Source organism: Melospiza georgiana, chromosome 2, assembly GCF_028018845.1.
Source record: "Melospiza georgiana isolate bMelGeo1 chromosome 2, bMelGeo1.pri, whole genome shotgun sequence".
Classification (NCBI taxonomy): Eukaryota; Metazoa; Chordata; class Aves; order Passeriformes; family Passerellidae; genus Melospiza; species Melospiza georgiana.
The window spans coordinates 104,887,434-104,905,169 of record NC_080431.1 but is presented as its reverse complement, the minus strand read 5'-3'; the positions used below and the strand labels follow the sequence as shown (position 1 = coordinate 104,905,169).

The 17,736-nt window shown below is 39.9% G+C and overlaps 1 protein-coding gene across 3 annotated transcripts in view; it reads left to right on the top strand.

Moving 5' to 3' along the window:
• The window catches only part of SH3KBP1 (SH3 domain containing kinase binding protein 1), a 213,125-nt gene that overhangs the window by 156,007 nt on the left and 39,382 nt on the right, over positions 1-17,736 (top strand). For all 3 annotated transcript variants that reach the window (XM_058045216.1, XM_058045215.1, XM_058045217.1), the window contains one exon: positions 3,368-3,462. In XM_058045216.1, coding sequence (XP_057901199.1) covers positions 3,368-3,462 — 95 coding nt within the window. The remainder of the gene's footprint in view (positions 1-3,367; positions 3,463-17,736) is intronic.

Sequence of the window (17,736 nt, the reverse complement as noted above, 5' to 3'; positions counted from 1 at the left end):
TGGAGAGAGCTTGCTTCCTGATCATCTACTGATGTTTCAGATGCTGAAACCACAGCCCTTTCTCCACTCTTGTCTATCAGGGTCTTCATCCTGAAAGACAATTCAAATATCCAGTCTTCAAATAGCAAGCCTGAGGGAGGCTTCTCTGTTACAGGACTCAGGATACCCAAACCCTTTGCGATCCAAAGCATTTTTTTATCTGAAGCCTGTGTGATTCATGTGCCTTGAGCAGAAGGTGCACTGCAGACATCCTGTCAGAGTGATGCTGTGGTGCCTGTTTGCAGTTTTTTAGCTGTACTTTGTGCTTGGCTTCCCACTTAATCTTCAGCTGATGCTGTTATTGAACGGAGGATCAATGTATGTGTCTGAGAATGGATGTTCTGGAATCATCCTTCTGGGGCTCAGGTGTTGTTTACCTCTGAGAATCCAGTCAGTTCTGCATCCCAAAAAAGAAATGCTAAGCCTGTTCCCAGTAACTGGAGACTTGCCTGAGTGTGCAGCACTCAGCTTCTTTAGTGCAGCATTGCATCTACATCAACTCTGGGCTAATTCATTGAATCTATTATTTAGCACAGCTGCTTTTCAGAGTGTGGATATACTCAGAATAGGAAAAAAACCCACGATGATAATTTAAGGTAGCATGCCACTGAAGTGTAAAATGTGTTGAATCTCATATTTATCTACATGCTGCTCTGCATCCACCTAAGTTAGTGTGTGTCAGCTTTCTACCAGGTTTTACATAAAATGTTGTTATACTGTCTCTAAGGCAAGGCAGTGAGCAGGTGAAACAACCTAGCCAAGTCCACAAGGAGACATCCCAACCCTTCCTCAGAATGCAGTAAAGCAGCAGTTGGACATCCATTTCATCTTCTGAATCTGAGTTGTGACCTGGTGGTTCTCACATGCCCAGTGGTTTGGAAAAGTCACCAAATGTTTATTTCATAGCGTTCTCTGCTTTCAGAACAGGGAAAAGGATTTCCCTCTCTTGCTCACTTCTTTTCCCTCAAAACTTTTGTTCATTTTCTTCACCTGAATTTTGTTTCTCCAGCGACTCCAGGGGAGGCGTGGTGAGCTGGCCCACCCAGCAGCTGTGCTCCACCCAGCCACTTGCTCCCCATATGGGAGAGAGCCGAGCAAGCAAAAGCGAGAAAATCAATGAATAAAGACAGTTTGATAAACAAATGAAAGAGAAATAAAAAGAGGCAGCACAAAGGCAACCACCATTCAGTAGCTCAATTCTTTCACCACCTACAGTGGATCAATGTCCAGCCAGTCTCCAAGGAATGGAAATACCCCCAAAGCCATTTATTGCATTATTCATTTTTATTGCTGAGCAGGGGGCCATATGGCACAGAATATCCCTTTACTCATCTTGGGTCAGCTACTGTGTCCCCTACAGCTTCTTGCTCACCCTGCCCTACTTGGGGGATAGAAAAAGGGGGAAAAAGAAAGCTGTGTAGGTATGCTGGGCAACAGTGAAAACACCAGTGTGTAACCAGTGCAGTTTTAGTCACAAATCAAAAATACAGCACCATGTGGGCTGCTGTGAAGAAAATTAACTCCATGTCAGCCAGACCTAATACAGGGCATGGCCAGAAAACCAACTGTAATGGTCATCAAACATTTTAAATATTTGTGTTCAGAATAAGAAATCTGAAAAGCCTAAGAAGTTCTTGCTTGCTTGAACCAATGACACATAAAAATCATACTGTTTCTGAATGACTGTGTGTGAAATGAAGAGCTTTCCCATTCCCTACTAGTGCTATTTAATTTCTCAGGCTGATGGTGCTTGCAGAGAGCAAATTTTCAGATGCACATTTCTGGGCTGTTTCTTTACAGCTGGTGTTCCTCTCACTAAACTTTAGAAGTTTGGAGGGAGCTTATGTGTCAGAGCCCTACGTTTGGGTTATAATCATGAGTTTGGTATCTGGATTTTTTGGGGGCTGGTCCCATTACACGTCTGTCACTGCTGTCCAGGGAGCAAATGGTTCAGGTAATCAAATGTAGGTGTCTGCTCCTGGAGTCAGGAGTGGCTCTCAAGGCTTTGCTCAGTTTAGTGACCTGGTCTCCATTGACTTTAGTGCCCTGGACCAGGTTGGTTTCTAACATTGGATGCCTGAATCTAAATTTAGACACAGGACCAAAGCTTGGGGGCTGAAATCAGTAGCCTGCATCTGGAGCTCTTTGAGATACCCCCATGGTATTTTGAATTACCTCCAGCTGTCAGACCAGAGGAACCTGGGAATTCCATAGGTTCTGCCATACTATGCATGTGTCTTACACACTCACAAGTGTCTGAAAAGGCACTTAGTGTCTGGGCAGCTGAACTGACCCCCTGGTAGAGCCTCAGATACCCTCAAGTGTGATAATGCAGGTTCTCTCTATAGTAATGATAAAAGAATAAGTCCTGTTATTTCAAATTGATTTGGATTTCTGTGGCCTGCCAGTACTTCTCTGCATTGAATATGGAAGTTGGCTAGACAGAGAAGTCATCAAAAATGAGACATTTAAAGGGAGGTGAACATTTCTACAAAATCACATGCCCTTCTACAAACAGTAGAGTAGTTTACTTAGTCCTTTTAGACCTGCTGTCTTGGAGTATCACATATTTTTATGCATAGTTTAACAGCTGTAAAACATATTCCCTTTTTATTTGTAAGGCACATTGACATACTCATCTGTTGCACAGCAACATGGAAGTAACTGCTTTTCATGACAACTGCTTTTTATGATTTCTGAGTAGGAGTGCTGGCTTCTGTATTTTCCAGATGAAAGTTGAGATGATGCCCTTATTTATAGACAGTAAAGGAAAAAGAATCAAGGAAACTTTGGAGTAATACTCAAAACTCTTACACTGAGTGTACAGGTGGTTTAGTTATTAATGGAGTAACATTCATTAATGTCTTATTTATTGTTGTACCATCTGTATGGATTCATAAATATCTGCTTTCTTGCACACAAGGGGGTAGGTAAGCTGTGTCACCCTACTGTATTCTTTATGTTTCCAGTTTATGCAGTCTGGTGGGAGGCTGTACCAGTGGAACTATGGGAGGGAGTGGCAGATACAGGTTTACTCTAAGGGAAAGGCTGGTGGCAGGTTGCTGTCTGGAGCAATTTCATTTGAGATAATGGTTCTAGGGGCTACAGAGCTGACTCCCTGGATGACGTGTGTGGGAATGCTTATCAGCCTGCAGTTTTTTAAATATTTCATGTTGTTTGTGAAGGTCTAAAATACAAAGAGAAAGATGGCAAGGAAATGAGGCAGCACAAAGAGACACTAATGGAATATTTTATGAAGATTATTCACCCTTGAATAAGCAGTTGTTATAAAGTGATAATTTATCACAGTGAATGTTCTTCCTTTCAGACAAGGAGTATTGCAAAGTGATATTTCCGTATGAAGCGCAGAACGACGATGAACTCACAATCCGGGAAGGTGATGTTGTCACACTTATCAGTAAGGTAAAAGCAATACTATTCTCCTATAAGCAGTGATACAGTTTTTAAAATTTGCATAATTAAATTGCCATAAAATTAGTGTTTGTGCCTATAGTGTTGCTGCTAAACCAATGCTAGTTTGACAATGAAACATTACGCAGAGTTCAGAGCCCTACATCTCCCTTCCTCTTGTGCTTTAGACCCTTACCCCGATAATGAACGTTAAGCAAAGAACAGCCAATGTGTGCTCAAATTTATACAATTAATTTTAATTTGAATCCGCTGGCAGATCAACATAAATTGTAAATTGATCCCTGTAACAAACATAATGGCTTAGAAAATAAACTGGAAGATTCAGGAAAGCAACAGCTTTGAATATCTCTCTTTGGTGAATGAGTTGTAGGCATTGTGAATTAGATTTTTGTGTTAGATTTTGAAGTAATGTGGCTAAATTAATTTACTGAACTAAACATTTAAAATTTAGCCACCCTTAATATTCTGGTAAAGCAGAGAAAGATGACAGAGCAGAAAATAAATAGTTTTACATCTGTGTTTTTTCTAAAACTATGTGTAATTATTTAAGATTAGAAATTAAAAAACAGTGCCAGGATTTATACTAAATCTTCAAAAGCCATAGAGTGAGATGGTGAGTAAACAGTTGGTTTTCCTTTGGAAGAGCTGTGTACCATGTTACAAAGAACAGATTACAATTTAGGTGCACTTAATTTCCTGCTCCTCTTTAAAGACTTTACAGTTTGTTTAAAAGTTTTGGATTGCTGGACATAAATATTTGTGGGGGAAAAAAAATCTATAAACTAGAAAAAGCTGTGGATCTTCCATGATGAGGATGAATCATAGCAATGTACACAATACTGCTGCTTTTGTTTGAGCTTATATGAAAGTAAAATAATTAATTCTATAATTGATGTGTCATAAGAAATTGTTACTTGACTGAACAATTTGGCACTGGGTGAAAAAACCCCAAAACTTGGGAAGTCCATCTGGGGCTGTGTTTGCCACATATGAAGCTATTTTCAATCCTATAGGACATCTTTGTCCTGAACAATATGCATGTAACCAAAGAAAAGTAATCACACATGTGGTAGGAAGAGAAACTGCAAATGTAAAAATAAATTGTGTACATTAAATATCCTTTAATGGCTTGCCCTCATTGACCTCTGTTTAGCTTGTAGAACTGTGTAGCTTTGCCTGATTTGGAATGTTCTCATGTGAGTGTTTAACAGTGTTTCTGATCATGAAAATGGCTTTTAAGAGGTTTCTCCTGTCCACTTTATGCTTTATTGACCAGAATGATTTAATTCCCCAAGATGGCTGGTTTCTGGGTGGAGCTGTGGTCATCAGCAAGCATAGATAAAAAGACAATTACATTACTGAGGTTTCTATGTGAGATTTCATTAGCTTGCTTTTTTGCATTTTCTTCTTCCCTCTGCCACAGTGGAAGGATATTTGTCTTTTATAAAAACTAAGCTGATGATTTGACCACATTGATCAATTTTCCAAGCCAGGCAAAGAGAATGATTTGGAATAGTAAATACACTATTCTCTAGCCCAGTCCTTCTGTTCTCCAGTGATATCAAGACATTGCAGACATTTTATTTACTTTTCTTCTCTTTTTCTGTGTCATGTCACATCTGTGAACACTTACATAAACCCATGTCTCTAGAGAGGGGGATCTCAATGCACAAAATCCTGGAGTTTCTCTAGGGATGCCTTTTTATGCACTGTCAGAACTGATCTGAGCCACTGCAGAAATGGTGCTTAACAAGCAGTCACTTTGCAGATCCTTTTGTGCTTTGCAGACTTGTGGGGTTTCTTCATCTGTTTTTTAACACAGTTAAAAAAATAAAATTCAGGCTATGTGGAGTCAGGGTCTTTGCTGTACAGTTCTGAAAACAGTGACGTCTCCTTTATGCTTTACCACATAATACAGTAACTTTATTTTAGTCCAGATCTTCTGAAGCAGATGTCTGTTGTCATCTTTCTTTTAGTCAGCAATAACAAAGTCAGCCGCACCTTTCTGCCCACCAATGGCTTCTGCTAGAGAGTGACCTGGAGCTCAAATCACCACACATGACCAGTTAGTGAGCCATGCTGACTAAGAGGCATCAAAGAGAAACATATGGAATGCTTCAGAAGTTATTATCATTGATATGCTTTGCTATCAGATCACAGAGTTTCTTTTAATTTATTTGTAATGAATTGTTTTGCAGGTTTTGCTTTCTATGCTGGAAAGCATTAGGCAACATTTATTCTTCCCAATTATGTAGACCTAAAGAGAGAAGACTGCTACTTCTAAGGAAACAGATGGGTGTCACAGTATTTCCTACAACCACAGATGCATTATTGTAAAATAATGTATTTTGTTGAAATCACTAAAACTTAAAAGTGATATAGATTCCCAGCATAAAATGTCTGTCACTAGACTAGTCTGGGTTTCCACAATTAGATCCATAGGAGCATTGAAGATTCATAATTTTAACTCATGCTGAAATTGCTTTTATTTGAAAACAACAGCATTGGTGAGAATGTGTGGGAGTGGCTGAAGTAATGAGTGACAGAAGAATGGGAGAGAAATTTCATTAAAAGAATGTAAAATGCATTACAATAATCTTAAAACCATGAAGATAACACATGATAGGTGGTAAGACAAAAGGGGATGGATCAAATGAGCTGGATGGGAAGTTCCTACAGGAGCCTGGGTTCAGGTGCACACTGTGTGACAATGGAGGAAACTGTCTAAGGTTCATCTTAAAATGCTAGGACCTAATTTTGTGGAAAGGTGTAGGATCAGTAAATGCAGAATTCAATATCACCATTTTAACAGTATCCACAGACAAAAAGGATAAGAATATAACAGATTTCTCTTTCTTTTATTCAATTGAGTTGTAAAAGTCCCTTTGTCAAGATCATAAAATCAAGATCATAAAATATCTCTCTAATATAAAGAGCAGACTCTGTTTCAAGTTCTCACTGTTTTGATGGATGTTGAGATCTTGAATCACAAGCTGGTCAGAACTTCCCAATAGGTCTCTGTGATAGGAGAATTTGAATATCTGAGGTTTCTTTGAAATAGCTAAAGAAAACTTTGAACGGATTTGCTAAATCACAAGTGACTCCCTAATCACATGGAGAATGTGCTGGAAAGGTTTATTTAAGTGCTGAAGAAAGTCAGTAGAGGCTGATCACTTACAGGTCAGAGTGGTGTGTATTTGGGGAGATACAGGGTAAAGGATGGCATTATGCAAAACTGATAACCAAAAATAATTGCCAATTATTTGGAAAATACACACTAGGAGATCGAGTCCAAATATATCTTAGTTAAAATGTACCTAAAAGACTGAAGAAAAGCCTAAAATTCACATACATCTATTCCAAAAATTCTGGAAAAGGTTTTTCTTCCCTTCCATTGCCCAGTGAAGCAAATACCCTTGTAAATACCTAGAAAAGGTTTTATTTATTAGTAAGTGGAAATAAAAGTGGGCAAATAGTATTCCTTTAATTCTTTCATGCAGAATAATGTAAAACCCCTGAAAACATTGGTCAGAATTGTAACAGAAGGTAAAAACTTCCTCTTCAAGGCAATAAACTAAAAGATGTGGTACCTTTGCTGTGCAAAAAGGGAGTCTAAGAAAGATGCACCTTTGAAAGAAAGAATAAAAAGCAAAATACAGTAATATTACTTATACAGTTAAGGTGATGGTTGTGCATTTTGATGATTAGATATGTTCATAAGGTTAAAATTATGAATGGTAATAGGCCATGAGATTGACACTGTAGATTATATTTGTATTGTCAAACATTTGTGTTCCTTAGGTTTTTGGTTTTTTGGGGTTGTTTTGCGTCTTCAAAATATTCCTGACAGCATTTGGGTGTGGGTAAGAACACTGGTAATCACTGCACGCTGCAGCTGAAGGAGAGTGGCAAACAAATCTTTTATCATGCTTGTATTTGTAATAAATATTGGTTTTTTCTAAGCAGCAGAAAATTCATGTGACATTTTCAACGGTCATCATTAAAATTTTACAGGATTTTTTATTCCAGCCCTCTTAGATCTAGCTATTGTAAGCCACTTTTCTACAAATTTATTAATAGCTTTGATAAATTATGACAAAATGCATAGGATTCTGAAGACTTCACTGGCACGCAGAAAATTACCTGTGTGAGGGATCAATAGAAATGGCTACATAATTTCAAAGCAAATACATCAAGCACATGCTGGCAGCTGTGCACTCATTCAAAAGCAGTTTTACTGCAAGGATGTAAAGAATATTTCATTGCAGTGCATCAATCTACCTGAGCTCTAGACAGCAAAGACCACTTTGTTCCCAGGGGTGAAAATGGTCTGGATAAATAAAATTAGCTGCTTCAAAAATCATTGCAAGTTTGAAAAGCTGGCAGCAATGGAAAGATATCCTCATCTGAACCCTTGTTATCAGTGGGCAGCAATTCTGAAGTTATAAGGTGGTTTTGCTCATGCTATTCAGGTAGTACTGGGAAAGTTACTGCATTGCTATCATAAAAGACACAATAGGATAATTACTAGTGAAAAATTTACATGACTATCTGGTCTAGATACTTAATGGCAACCCAATTTGTAGAGCTTAATTCTGTGCTGGGGGGCAAAGAGCCACAAACCTAGTTATAAAAATAAGCATAATGGCAATCACTTTTTACAAAGCTTGTAATTGCTTTTGGTGTTACCGTTAATAATTTATTGAGAGATTTGCAAGTTTTGTGGTTCAAAATGCTGTACATTTAGCAACTTCCTGCCCTGAGGAATGTGCAGTGGAGTGATAAGACAGACAAGTAAGCACAGGTGAGTAGAAGAGCATAAGGAAACAATTCAATGAGTTTCAGTCCTGGTAGTATCTTTCACCATGTCCTTTTCTCACTGCTGCAGTGGTGCTGTGTGTGTTTGTCCCTGTAAGAGCATGGAATCTGCCCTTGTGCAGAGCCTTTAATGCTGCCCAACCCTTGGGGTAGCCACAAGGCAGCTCATTTAACCCTGCCTGTATTCATAGGCAGTTACTGGAGCGTGGCCCTTTTGCCAAAACAATTCTCCTGCTTTTCTCTCTTACACCATCTCCAAATGCTCATCCTGGTGCAGGAGGTAATTGTCCAGAGCACTTTCTTTAGCTGAGGGATTGGCAAGGCAAACTCATCTGGGCAGGGCAGTGAAGGGAAACAGCTGCTGTGCCGGATGCAGGGGGCTCCTGAAGGGATGAAATTGGTGAGTGCTGTGTTAAAGGATCCTGCCAGAGAGCTGGGGCCGTGAGCAGGGGAAGGAGCACAGGCAGTGTGATGGAGAAGGCACTTGCTGATACTCAATTGAGCATTTTGCTGGGCTGGGGAGTCACTAGAGTCACTAGAAATTGTTTCTGTGGGGTTTTATTCCTTGCTGAATTTTTCTGTATGTCTTTAATTACAAACAACACACACATATTTTAAAAACCTTGGCTATAGAAATATGTGAAGGAATTAAAAACTCTAAGATTTTCTTTAATTATGAGCTAATAGGTAGCTATCACTAATTCTTCCTTATTAAGATGAAATCTTCACTATTTTCACCTCTATGGGTAACAACAAACCAGAGTGATAATATCTCAGATCATTAAAAATACACCTAATTGGCAAGAATATAGAATTCTTCCAAGCAGAACTATTGTAGCTTAAGGCTTTCAAAATAAAGTTTGTCTCTTTCTTTCTTTGAAAGAAAGGAAAAAATTAGTCACATTTCATGATAGTCAGGTAGTTTTGTTTTTTCTTGATTGACAACTAAAATCAAGCTTTTAGCTCATTTTTAGACAATAGTTTTCTAATATAACCATGCAAAAAATTAGGTTATGTAGTTAAAGTATGATCTGATTTATTAAAATAAAATTATGGCTTTCTGTCAGAGTAACACAATGGACTTTTGTTGACACCGAATATTTGGTCATGCAGATGCCCCTTTTTGGGATTTTAATACAAGATATTTTGCACATTTGTGCAAAACTTCTGCAGCAATATTGCCTACAGAAACTGAAAGGCATACTTTAAGTAAAGTAAGTAAGTAAACATTTAATAATGCCCAGCTTTAAGAAAGCTTTTATGATAGCTTTAAGAAAGCTTTTATGAATATTTGTGTTTAAAGAGAAGCATGTAAGCCATAAAGGCACTTCTTGCCTCTGGAAACGAATAGGTATTTCCTTCAGAAAGAACAATACCATAAAGGCTCCTGAGATATCCATGAATTATTCATCACTGGCCAGGCCTAATGACCATACCTAATCTGCTTTCTGTGTTCCTTGCCCTCTACCCTTCACCACTTCCCTTGGCACCAGTTTTTCCCCCAGGACATCCTGCCTCCTCCTGTGATTGGGAGCCCTGCTTGTATCCCACTGCTGACTCCATGCAAGGAATGATTTTCGCACTGTGCATGCTGAGGGTGCAGATTTACACGATGGATGAGAGGTGGCTGCTCAAAAGGAGGGCTCTCCTGCCCTCTCCCCTTGCATCTGGCAACCACAGCACACACAGAGGGGCTGTGTGAGCAGGGACAGGTGATGGAGGACGGGGACTGTCCCAGCAGCTTGCTGAGAGCTTGGTGTAGCAGTAGGGTCACTGTTCCCTGCCCTGAAACTTCCCTCTGTAGGGTTGGACTAACAGGAATCAGAAGGTTTGGATCTCTTCTGGGTCTGAAGCCACAGTGCCACGAGGGATGGCAGCTGGGGTGGCTCCTGTTTGACACACCTCCAATGTGTGCAGCTAGTGGCTGGGGTAAAGCTTGTGTCATTGCACAGAAGCATGAATGCTTCCTCAAATGAGTGATTTAAAGCACTTATATAAAACTTGTGGGCACTCTGATGATCAAGTAAATAAGTGTTCATTTTCTGAAATTATGTTATATACTCAATAAATTATGGAAAATAGACTCTGAGTAGAGTCTATTGCTTGAACCTTGTCCTTGGCCAAGGATTCTTAATGTTTATAAATAACTTTGAACACTTAGTCACATCTTGCAGCATTTCTTGGCTCCTGTGATTAGCAGTGGGGCATTAAGGTCTCTGCAGAGACAAAGCCTGACAATGTTTATTTGGGAACCAGGTGCAGCTTACTTTTCATTGGTATCTTTAGATATATTACTGAAACACAAATGTTTGAGCTCAGCAGTTAAATAAGCTTTTAAGCCTGTGATTAGTCTAGGGAGAGTGGAACAGCCAGCACTTGAATGCTGATCTCAGTAGTATATTTATAACATTATTTTTTTTAAGTACACACTGAAGTTGTCTTTTCCTGGTTTTGTTACCCCGAATTGTGATGCTACAACAGTGACTTCAAAAGGAGGTGATTCTTTTGTTCATGGGAAGTCCCAAATTTGAATTTTGACAAACACAGGTTCATGCCAAGCTATGTAGGTGAAGTGGCAGGATCCCTCATGCATGCAGTGCTCCAAGATTTGCATAATTTGAAAGGCATTTTGTTTGTAAGTATGTTTAACACAGCCAAGCTAATCTAAAAAGGTGACATATTTTGAGATAAAAAAGGAAAGAATCTTTTTTTCTACTGAGATATTGCTGAAATGCTGAGGTGTCTGGAAAACTGTGATTATTGCTCACAGTGTGGGCTTTAGATGCATTTCTTAGCTTCATCCCTTCTTTTATTCTGAATGTTGGGTTCACCTGCTGGTTTGATGGTATTATCTGAACCTTTTCAGGGCAGAGAAAGCTATTTCAAGGGGAAGTAAAAATGCACATACAGTCCCAAGTAATTAGTAATTGTAATTAGGACCCTGGTCCTAAGATGTCTTCAATCTAAGTAGTAATAGCATTATATAGTCTTTCAAATGTTTTGTTCTAGGTTTTTATAATCTTTCTAAATACAGAAAATGTAATTACATAAATATTTTATCTTGGCTCATCAGGGGCATAAATTATGTCTGTTATTAGAACCACCTTTCATGTTTGTGTTGGCTAATTTAGCTTTAATTTGAGTATTGGAGTGTTAGAGTTTTATGATGTGGAACATATTTATTTTTCCACAATAATTCTGCTGACTGAACATTGCAAATGAAGTGAATCCTCAGAAGAGATGGTTTTATTCAATAAGCAACTTAATTCTTCCTGTTTGTACAAATATTTCATCAAAGCTTTTTAGCCTCATTACTGATTAAACCATTTAGTCACAGAATGTAAAGTCAAAAGATTAGACCTAGCCTGAAACATATTTAACAGAAAAAAAACCCTGCTCTAGATCCTCTGCTCTAATGTCCTGAGAATTGCAGGTTGTTCATTATTCTCAGCCAGTTCTTTTTTGCTGGATTCAATAACCTGAGCCAATTTTTGAACAAACTTTTTCTTCTGGAGAGGGGTCTCCTTGTTGTGCCTTCCAGTAAAAACCACAGCCTGGAAAGAGCAGTGTAACCAGAGCTGAAATAATGTCCAATTCCTGACTATCTCTCCTGTTTCCTTCCACAGAAGTTTGTAGAGCCTTGGAGCTTGCAGATAAATAAAAATGTTCCTGTTTGTCTCCTTAAGCTTTGAAAGATGCAACTGGCATTATCAGATGTGAGGTTCTGTATGGCTTGGGCATGAGAACTGGCAGGAGCTGGGAAGGATCCATTCAGGATTTGGGGCTTTTGGAAGAGGTTAAGGATTTGAGGCAGGATAAGCCTCTGGGTTAGGGGCCAAACAGAGGTTAGAGGCCAGACTGTGAGGTTTCCTTTAATGCTTTTCTTTCAATATTTCATAATCTACATACATTTGCAAGAAGTATGTAAAATGAAAATGGGTTTTCTCCAGGATTGCTTCAGAAGGCAAATTTATTGTCTATTGGGCTCTTTTATCTAAATTATCTCATATTAGGTAGTTGTTGAGAGACTCATTCTGTCTTATTGACAGATCTTAAAATCATGTTTCTGCCACGGAGTATCTGATTACTAACCAGATGCTCTAAATCATGGCCATTTTCTTAACAGAATTTAACAAATTTTGCACTTTTTTGCACTATAAATTCTCAATCCCAGTAGCTGAGCTTATAGTAAGTAACAAACCTTGATCATTTGGAGAAGTACTAGGTAGCACAATGTGAGTGTAATGTAAGCCCCTGGAGAGATGATTTCCTTCATTCATAGATAGTTTACCAAGTTTAATGAGAACTGATGAGGATTCTAAAATCAATTCTTTTCTAACTCTTAAGATAAACTTGGATTTTGAGTATGATCTGTCTTGGTGTCAACGTCATGACACTGAATGTAGCAAGAATTTCTAAAGAAACATATTTGAATATTATTAAAATGCTTTTCACCCTGATTTAACATGACTTTGTTGTTTCCCTCAAAAGCCAGATTGCATTAATGAAGATCTGATGTGTTTTTAATGATGGTTTGGCAATCACAGAGCCTGTCCAGTGGCCTTCTCTGGTGTTTGTGAGAGCTGGGACCTCTTGGCCCCAGCGCTGCAGTCAAGCCTGGAGGCCCCAGAGGTGCCCTGTGAGGGTGGCCTGAATGGCAGAGGGCTTGTCCTCCAGATTTGTCTTTCTATGAGCCTTTAATCCTCACATTCAGAAGCCTTTATATGTTGCATGTATCTCATGTATTATGGTTGATGTCTTGAAAAGCTCAGTAGACACATTTTGTTTGCATTAAACGTGGTTTGTTTTTCTTTCAATGATGATGTTGGCTAGCTGTTGTCAAAAGAATTCTGGAGAGATGCTTACAGTGGGGTTAGCAGTAATTTAATGGGGGGCTGCCAGCACAGCAGAGCTGACACATGAAAGCTCCCAGGGCAGGCATAAGAGAGATTCATGGCTTTCTGAATAATGCTGTTTTTCCAGCTCAACATTCTTCTTGATGAGAACCAACTTTACAAGGGCAGAAGGAAAGCAGAGATCTAATGAATGGAAATGCCAACTACTGGGATGATTTATTATTATTATTATTACTATTGCTATTATTATTATTTTGTAAGGAACTATGTCTTCTAGTGGAGATTTCCCAAAAAGTGATATTTTCTTAAGCCCTGCACCATTATGGTGTATGTCAGTACAGATACTACAGTATAAGCTTCACATATACTTTTCTGGGGGCCTGCTTTTTCTTGTTCTTAGTGTTGCTGTCTATCTTAGCTGTGATGGTGTAATGTCTGTGATGGAATAGTTCTGCATCAAAAACTTTTAACCAAAGAGCTGAAAAATCAAGCAGTTGTGGGTTGATATCTAAACTATAGCTTCATATTTTAGCAGTATTGCAAACTACCATCATGTTCAGAGGATGCAGAAATCAGCTCCCTCAGAAAAACAGAAGTCCTATTTACAGATGAGAAGATTGGCCTTTTTCACATGTATTTCTTCAAGAGTTTACACAGCTGCAGTTCAAGCCATGGATAGGAGAGAAGATAATCACATAGCTTATTACTCAGTTTGTGACCTTGGGGAATAGAAAATAACTCTCATTTACTTATACTGGGAAAAGCCTTCCTCTTCACTGGGGGCAGCTTGGAAGGTAGGTTAGGGAGTGGAGAGATGAACTTGGGCCATGGCACTCCCTGAAGTTGTCAGTCCTCCCAAAGGCAGCAGGAGAGGAGGGGAGTGGGTGCTGCCTCGAAGGCCTGGCTGCTTTGGGGGACAAGGCAGGAAACAACTTTGCCCCTAAAGTGGAGTGGAAAGCACAGCTGCAGCAGTGGATGTGGATGCCTGCTTCCTCTCAGCCCTCCTTGAGCTGTGGTAAAGCTGCAGGAATTGCTCAGCTGTGGGTAGATTCCCCGAATCAGATGGTTGTTAGTGCTGGAGAGTGCCGGATTTCTACCGGCTGATTTATGGCCTGGAAAGGCTCGGGGATGGCCTTGGACAGCCCACGCTTCAAAGGATGAGAAGAGGCTTTAGGTTTTTTCTCGATCTTCAGTTCTATTAGTTGTTTATCTAAAAGATTTTCTCTCGGCCCGACAGAGGTCTGCACAGCATGTCAGCCATGGGCACACTGAGAGCCCCCGGGGCGGTCACCTATCTTCATACTCAAAATTACGTATACAATATTTACCTTTTTCCTCCAATACCTGTCACCCTTATTGATCAGTGCACTTCTAGTAATAACCAATCCCAAAGTGCCAACATCACCACAGAAGATGGAGGCGAAGAAGAAGAAGAAGAAGGACAGGACACGTCCCAATTCCTCCATCTTACTTCTCTAAACCCCCCTGTACAGAAATCCTAAACTCTGTGTTTTACACTCTAATTAACTTATCCCTTCACCATTTACCCCAGTGAAATCCTCCCATCCTCATACAGGTGTCGTCTCCCTTGTAGGATCAAAGTCCAGCCACCAGACACTTCTGGCAACATTCCAGGACTCCCGAGCCCCCCAAGGTGGTCTCGGTCTCTCTGCACATCAGTCCTGAGGTGCTGAGATCCCACAGGACAGAGCAGTCTTGATGCACTTGCAGCTGGCTGCAGTGATGACAGAGGTGCAAGTCCAATGGGCTTCTGAACACATTATAATGTATACATAGAGCCAAGTAGCTACAGGGCTTTATTTAGGTGATTAAGAACAGTCTCATAGCACACAGTAATTCTCCTGTAAGTGGCTTCAAGAAAAAAAAAATAAAAAGAAAAAGGGTAGAATAATGCATGGTACTTGGAAGAAAACGTACACTGGAGCATGTCTGACATTTAAATTATAGTAATCTTGCATGCTTTATTGATTCTTGGTAAAATAATGAAAAAAATCCAAATAGTAGAGTTTTATTATAAATATGTTCACAACGAGAAGTGCTGCTTTGCACTTCATGTTCCTTTTATCTGGCTCAGGCCTAGAGTACAAATAGTAGTGTGGGTTAGAAATAAACCCATCTCTAATAACCAAGTCTGGTTTTTTTTTTAAAGAAAGAACTTTATATGAAATAAAGTGGGCTGGACGAAACTCCTGCCTCCTTGGAGCTGAAGGAGAGGCTGTGAAGCTGTCAGCAATTCCAGCAGGGAGAGTTCAGTCAGGTTTGGTAGTGGGGTTGTCAGTCACAGCCAAGCTTGTAGCTGGGACACACCTTGGCATGAGAGATACCTGCCAGGCATGAACTTGAACCTTTTAATTTCATGGTCTTGAATGTGATATCAGGTACTAAAGGGGACTTGTGTTGTTGTGAGGGTCCCCAGGACAAGGTGAGAGATGGGAATTGACTCCAAGTTCTCAGAAGGCTTATTTAGTATATTACAATATTATATTAAAAGAAATTATATACTAAAACTATACTAAAGAAAGAGAAAGGAGACATCAGAAGGCTGGACAAGAACGATAATAAAAACCCACGACTGACCAGAGTCAGACACAACTGGACTGGAATTGGTCATTAATTAAAAACAATCCACATGGAACCAATCAAAGATGCACTTGTTGGTAAGCAACCTCCAGACCACATTCCAAGCAATCAGGTAATTATTGTTTACATTTCTTTTCTGAGGCTGCTCAGGATAAAAATCCTGGCGAAGGGATTTTTCAGAAAATATCATGGTGACAGGGACTGACAGCTCTGCCTTATCCACCTCCATTGTCACCTCTTTTACCACCAGGGAAATGGTGTTTGACCAAAGGGAATTTTGTGTTCTTGGCTGGTGGCAGCTGCTCCTGCATGGGGGATGCCATGGGCCCGTGTGGTGTGGGTGGGCTCTGTCTGGGTGCAGCAGCTTCTGAGCACAGAGTGGAGCATTTGTCAGATTGCAGAGCATAAAGTGCTTTATGCTGGGCTTTTCCTTCAATCTCCACCATCTTCTGCTCTTTTCCTGTTGAACTGAGATCACCAAAGGAAGGAACAGCATAATGTTTGCTCTAATACAGAGCAGTAGTTCTGCTGCTAAGAAACCTTTTAATGTAGGATACTGTGTGCATAAGAGACCAAACAAAGTCATGATTCTTACACCCAGAAGAGGAGGAAGCATGACTCTACCATTTTATGACTTTTCTTCATCAGTATGAGAGTGGCTGCAGAATCTCTGCAGTTGCTAAAAGGTGACTAAGCCTTGATTTTATGCTGTCAGCTCTACTTATGTATCTCACTGTATTTCCCTTCCATTCAGTAACAGTGTGATAAATCTGGTGCTCTGAATGGAAACTTTCTTTGCCAAATATCTCCCCATGGTTTTGGCTGGTCTCTCTACTCATGTATCTCTCTCTTCCCCCTCTCCTCTGTCCCTTCTGTTTTAGTCACCACAGACATAAGTTTCAGAGTAGAACTGTGTTTTTACCTTTCTTGTTGTACCATACGTTTGGGTTTGTATTTTGTTTTCTTTTTAGATGTTCCCTTTTGAAAAAAAAAAAGTCTGTTTTCTCCAGATGATTTTCTCTTCCAGTTTTATTCACAGCTTGCATGTCTCACTGCTAATTACATAAAGAGCAGTTCTTATTTTTCACATCAATGAAAGGACTGATGTTTTTAGTTCACTTGTATATACTCTGATAATTCTTGGCAACACGTTGATAAAAGGTAGCTATATTCTGATTTTCTAGTACTTTCCATTTCTCCCAGATTTACCCTTTCTTCTGACTTATGTAAATGTTCCAGCCCAGGCTGACATTTTAGTACCTTATATTTAGTGTAATATTTACTTCCTATAAAGTTTAAACATCTCAAAAATTCCCCAACACTTTAGTCTTTCCCTTTGCTATGTTTTGTCCAATTTTTGCCCAAATATTTAGCACAAAATGAATGTTCCTAGTTATGCCAGTGTATTCAGTTTTTTATGCTTTATTTGGGAACCGCTGAGGAACTGGAATGATTGCTGAGTGGATGTGACAGCTGGAATCACACCCTGCCTTCCCTGGGGCAGGTCTGATGGGCAGAGAGGATGCTGGACATGGAGGATTCCCTGTCCTCCCTCTGCCTGGAGGGACTGAAGGGACAGGGCAGTGGCACCAAGCTCCTGCCCAGCACAGGGGGAGCATCCCCTCTGTGACTGTCCCCCCTGTCCAGGTGCCCTGGTACAGGCAGTGTGAGGCTGTCCCCAGTGACAGGTGACAGGCCTTGAGCTGTGCCAGAGGAGTTTTAGATCAGATGTGAGGAAATATTTGGTCACCAAAGGAGATGTCAAGCGCTGGAGCAGGCTGCACAGGGAAGTGGTGGAGTCTCCATCCCTGGAGGTATTTAGAAGACATGTAGATGTGGCACACAGGGTCATGGTTTAGAGGTGGGCTTGGCAGTGCTGGGATAAAAAATGGATTCAGTAATGTTAGAGGTCATTTTCATCCTAAACTGTTTGATGATTTTACTTCACTAGAAATGAGGATAAAACCAAGATTTGTATTTTAATGAGAAA